General features: G+C 54.9%; 1 protein-coding gene across 2 annotated transcripts in view; it reads left to right on the forward strand.

The window, feature by feature from the left end:
• MOB3A (MOB kinase activator 3A) overlaps positions 1 to 5,439 on the forward strand; it is an 8,529-nt gene that overhangs the window by 1,164 nt on the left and 1,926 nt on the right. The window contains exons 3-4 of one of the 2 annotated variants that reach the window (XM_035899757.1): positions 278 to 369; positions 3,796 to 4,351. In XM_035899757.1, coding sequence (XP_035755650.1) covers positions 3,934 to 4,351 — 418 coding nt within the window. In that variant the 5' untranslated portion in view covers positions 278 to 369; positions 3,796 to 3,933. Of the gene's footprint in view, positions 1 to 277; positions 370 to 1,931; positions 4,352 to 5,439 lie in introns of those variants that run through there. The other variant, XM_009644225.2, reaches the window with a different exon arrangement.

Below are 5,439 nucleotides of genomic sequence, written 5' to 3' on the forward strand. Positions count from 1 at the left end.
ATCCCATCGTGGTATCCTCTCGCGGGACGGCAGCCTGGCTTCCCTAAAAGGAAAATCGAGAAATCAATTCTTTTGAGACACGCATTGCTCGCTGGGCTTTGCTTCGGGGCTTTCTTACCAGTGAGGCAGCAGGATGGGAGCCGCCCTGGTGCTGGGATCACTGGGAGGGAAGTGGACGCGTGTCTGAGCCCTCCCCGGCCTGCGGGAGCCTTCGGATTGCAGCCGTGCATGAAACGGGACATTTTTTTTTTCCCCCCCCACCCCCCTTTTGAAAAAGGAAGCTTTGCCTCCGAGCCCGCGAGCGCTCGTAGGAGCTGCAGAGACCGGCTGAGCAATCGCGAGCGTGATCTGCCGAGGCTGGAAACGCAGGTAGGAGCTTGCTGACGCGCTGGCTTGCTTTTCGGGTTGGTTTGGGGTTTGGTTTTTTTTTTTCTGCTCTGCCTCTGCGGGGAGGGCAGGGTCCCACGGGAACTTTGCTCTCTCCTGGAAAGCCTCGGGACGGCCGCGGCCGGTTGCGAGGGGGGGCGCTTCCCAGGTGTTTCAGAGGAGGTGACCGACTTTCCTTTTTTCATAGACTTTCCTTTTTTCATACCCTCTCTGAGCTGCGTGTAAAAGAAACCGGGGAAGCGACCACCTGGGTTTCCTCTGCCTGATTTTAAAGCAAGGCAGCACGGCACGATCCGCCGTTCCCGGCGGATGCAAACAGCCCTGCCCTGGGTCGCCATCCGCAGAAAGCAGCGCTAGGACTGGAGCTGTGAGAGCGGGCAGTAAGGGGAGAAAATGAGCTTTTGGGAAGGGAAGGGAGGGCCGGACGCCCCTCACTGGGCAGGCAAGTCGCCTCCTTAAGGAGCATTAAGCATAACACCGAGCCGTTCCTCTCCTGGCCTTGGGAATGGCGGAGAAGCTGGAGGTTTGTTTGTCCTCCGGACAGCCCGCCGCGGCGTGGGGTGGCCGTGGGATCTCGGAGGGACGGCCAAGGTCCTCTCGGAGCACGGGTGATGTGTGCTCTAATCTGGGCTGGCTGGAAAGGAGGAGTAAACAAAATGCACCGTGGGTTTGTTTCTAGGGGAAGTTTGGTTTCCCCCCCCCCCATCTTTGAAGCTCGCAAATACCATTCGGGTGCCTTGCATGGCCCATCTCCTAATTTTCCCTAACCTTCCCTTCCTCTCCTGTGCAAAGCCCGAGCTGTGACTCCTGCCTGTGGACGTAGGTGTTGTACGTGTGATATCATCTTCGAGCAATGTCAGGGATGCTTTTGGTCTCTCTGCCTTTTTTTTTTTTTTTTTTTTTTTTTTTTCCCCCCCCAAGAGCTGAATGTTTCTTTTAGCTCAGTTGCAGTCAAAGACCATAATTAAACAGGCTGCATCTGCTTGAAGTCTTAGCTACTCATTTTGCTAATGCCTTCAGACAGATGCTGAATCGCCTGAGAGGCGATCACTGCTGTGTCGAGCTGCCCAGTTCTCATGAATGGTATCTCCATAGGAAGAGGAAGTTGTTTGTGGGCCTGGTGCTGCCTCGATACCAAATAAGCCGCATTAAAAGCCTCTCCGCCCTGCTCAAACAACATTTTCTTCTGGAAAACGGTCGGTGTTTGCTTCTTGACGTGCGTGGCCAAGCCCAGGGGATGGTTTTTTTTTTCTCCCCCTGCGGTTTTGCCCATCCCCATCCTCTTCTCTGTGCCGGCCCCTGCGAGAAACACGTCCTTGTCCAGCGGAAGGGACGGTGCCTGGGCTGGCACGGACGCGCGGGCGGTCGCTGCAGTCGGACAGAACTTACAGAACGTAGGTAGGAACAGAGTCGTACCGTGCCGGGGACGCTGCCCGTCCGCCGGGGAGCTGGCTGGAGAGCGATGCTCCTGCTGCTTTATGGCTTGTTTGTTTTGAAGGACGTTTCTTCCTCCATCTCCAGTGTAAGGAAACCATTGCGTGCAAATACTTCTCCGGGACCGATTTCCTGCTGGACGTGCTGCAGGCTCAGCACCTGCTGTCCACATTGCTGGGCTCCCGGAGGCCCCGGTCCTGCCGTTGCTCCGGACGTGGCGCCGCGGCGGGGTGGGCGCAGGCCCCCGGTGCTTCCGCCCCACCGGGTCGCCTCGGCATTTTGCCGCAGGATGTGGTGAGGCTGTGACACAGCTCTCGGTAACCAAGGCTGCTGCCTCGTGCTCAGATGTCCCCCCGCGCCCTTCGCTACTTCCTCTAACCATGTCTGTGGTGTGATCAAACACCTCCTAAGGACATATTTTCTTGGGGGGGGATTTCTTCTTTTTCTTCTTTTTTTTGACTCTCACACTTTATCTCGATGGGGTCGCAGCCGTGCTGCGTGCGGCGAAAGCCAGCGTGCCGTGAATTCACCCCGCAGCCCAGGGTGGATCTTGCTGAACCACATTAAAACACTTTTTCAGTATCTCCCAACGCGTCTCGTGGCCCACGTTGCAACAGGAGTTTGGATCTCTCTGCTCCTGCAGAGGTTACCCAGCCCGTTCCCGCGGGAGAAGCAGCACCAGGAAACGTCGAGCCTGTTCTTAGTGGGACGAACGATTCCTTGCTGTAATTAAATAAGAAAACAAGAGGCCTTGGTTTAAATCTTTTTAATCTTTCTCCGGAGAAGAAATGCTGATTAGCACTCTGCAGCATCTGTTAGAGATGGGCAAAGGTAGTCGTGACCTTGAATTTGGGATTTTCTTGCCAAGGTTTGAGAATCCTGTTTACCTGTTGGAACAACACTATGGCTTCCTATAAATCTAATAGATTTCTGCTTGGTGAAACGGGTTTGTTCGCTTGCTCTCTTCTAAAATGATGGAAACTTCTCATTTGCCAGATTGGGTAAGGCATCAGCTTCAGTTAATTTCTGTTACTTTATTTTATTTCTCTGTCCAGCACATGTAAAATAGTATTTTTGGTGCGCACAGCTTTCTGCCTTGAGCTTCCATCAAAGAGCAGCTTGACACAAATTACGCGAGGGGCTGGATGTGGGAACAAAGGAGGTATAATTAGCTACAGATAAACAGAGCTATGTTTCTCGTCAGCATCCTTTCAGATCTTAACTTGGGCCTCACCCTCTTGGAGCCAATTCTTTTCCACAGGCTGGAAGAGGAAGGTGAGCTTGCCCTGAGCTTCTAGCCTTCAACTTAAAGTGAGCTGAACTGAAATTAAAAAAAAAAAATAAAGATGTTTATGGTCTGTCTGCACCTGCAGAAGAGGCTGGGGCTGCTCTTAGAGCTGGTGTTATTTCAGGGTATTCTCTTTCCGGGTGCCTGAGCTGCCACTTCTTCTTCCTCTTGTTCCCCTCCACCCTTTCGTGTCCTGTCCTTAGCGCTGCGGCAGCGCAGGCAGCTCCTGCTCCAGCAGATGTTTTGTTGGAGCACATCTGGCAACAGACCCGAACTTGACGGGAGGCGGTCCTGACCTTACCTTGTTCGGAGAGTGGCAGGGGGGGGAAGCGTAGGTGGAAAATCTGACCCAGGTAAAACCCACCTTGTTTTACCCTTTCCTAGGGGGTGGACTTTCTCCTTGTTTCTGCGGGGTTTGGAGGTGTCGGGGTGAACGGCAGCTACCCCCACCCCCCCCCGCGGGGCCGTGAGGCTGGTTCCCTTGTCCCCGTGCTGAGCATGTCGGGGGACCTGGCGGGGCTGGAGAGAGGAGGGGGAGGAAAAGAAAGCTGGCGCTGGCTTCCCCCGCTTCTCGGATCTGGGGCGAGAGCCCAGATGGTATCCCAGATCTCTTCCTATGGGATTTAGACAAGGTTTCCTGTTGAGAGAGCTGCTCCTAATCGCTGCCGTTTTGTGCTGCCTTGCAGATCAGGACCAGATGAGCAGGGGGAGGTTTCTGTGAAGATCAGAGTCGCCCCAGCCCTGCCCCGGGAAGTGGCCCAGCAGCGCTGCGTCTCCGGCTGTCATTGCTACGGACGTGGAAAAGAAAGAAGAGGAGAAGAAAAATGTCCCATGCTCTAAAGCAAGTGTTCAATAAAGACAAAACCTTCCGGCCCAAGCGCAAGTTTGAGCCGGGGACTCAGCGGTTTGAGCTGCACAAGAAGGCTCAAGCCTCGCTCAACGCTGGCCTGGACTTGAAAGTCGCCGTCCAGCTGCCGCCGGGAGAGGAGCAGAATGACTGGGTGGCCGTGCACGTGGTGGACTTCTTCAACCGCATCAACCTGATCTACGGCACCATCAGTGACTATTGCACGGAGCAGTCCTGCCCCGTCATGTCGGGGGGACCCAAGTACGAGTACCGATGGCAGGACGAGCAGAAGTACCGAAAACCCACGGCCCTGTCTGCTCCCCAGTACATGAACCTCCTGATGGACTGGATTGAGGTACAGATCAACAACGAGGACATCTTCCCCACTAATGTTGGTGAGTTTGGTTCCAGTTGAGCTGGGGGGAGGGAGGCTGGTGCAGAGCCTTCTCCTTGGAGCCCTCGGGTCCCGTTTCTGTTCCGGGAGATGCTGTTGCACAGGTCATCCTCGTAGCAGAGCTATTTCTTTTCGTGCCGCTCAGAGGCTGGCAGCATAGTAGTCTCATCCGAGCACCCAAGAAACTTCAGAGCTCTTCTGGAAGTGCTAAAATACCCAGAGCTCTACCAGATCCCATTTGGAGTCGTGGATACCTTGAGGAAAGCCAAGCTGAGCCTAGGCAGCGAAAACAAGAGGCTGCTCTTAGAAAAGTCAGTCTCTGACCTGACCCTCGAGTAGTTCACGCTGGACGTGGTCTCCTGAAGGACAGCTCTTGCAGAGCCGATTGCTAGCTTGGGTTCGACGCGCGTGCTCTGCGTCGGCCTGGCGATGGTGGCCACGTTTCCATAATTAGGCTCTTTGTTATTACAGGCTGGCGTTGGCTGACTCTGCCCTTTCTAGCTCGGGGCTTCCTGGCATGCACCGGGCTGTGTGTTGCAGCTGGATGGGATGCTGACATGTGCAAGGAGGGAGGGGGGCAGTGTTTTATCTATTGCCAGGGTGATGGAACTGAGAATTTGGCCTAAGACACCTAAATCTGCATATCCAAACGCAGCTTCGTGTCCTGGCTTTGGGACAAAGGTTGTTGGGGTTTTTGTTTCTTTTGTGCCGAAGAAGATGTGAGACTTCAGTATCTAAAGCATTAGGTAAATATGATTGATCCCATTCAGAGATCCCATCTTCTGGGACACAAAAGACAAGATGCAGCAGAGCTCCCTCCCTCCTGCCCTGGCGTTTATCCCGTCGAAGCTCTGCTGGGACGCAGTCAGCCCCCGTTTGGGACACGTCTGCCACGCGAGCATCCACAGGGCTCCTCCACCCATGCCAAAAATGCTGCCTAAACCTGGTGGTGAGCGGGCGGAGGGGGGAGCAGGGCTGTAAGGAGCCAGTTCTTCAGACAGCGAAACACTGGAATGCCCCCCACCCGTTCCTCCTGCCGCCCCTGCAGCTGCCGCGCTGCCTCGGGGTAGGACCCTTCTGCAGGACCCT

Source organism: Egretta garzetta, unplaced genomic scaffold (assembly GCF_000687185.1).
Source record: "Egretta garzetta isolate BGI_Z169 unplaced genomic scaffold, ASM68718v1 scaffold418, whole genome shotgun sequence".
Taxonomy (NCBI): domain Eukaryota; kingdom Metazoa; phylum Chordata; class Aves; order Pelecaniformes; family Ardeidae; genus Egretta; species Egretta garzetta.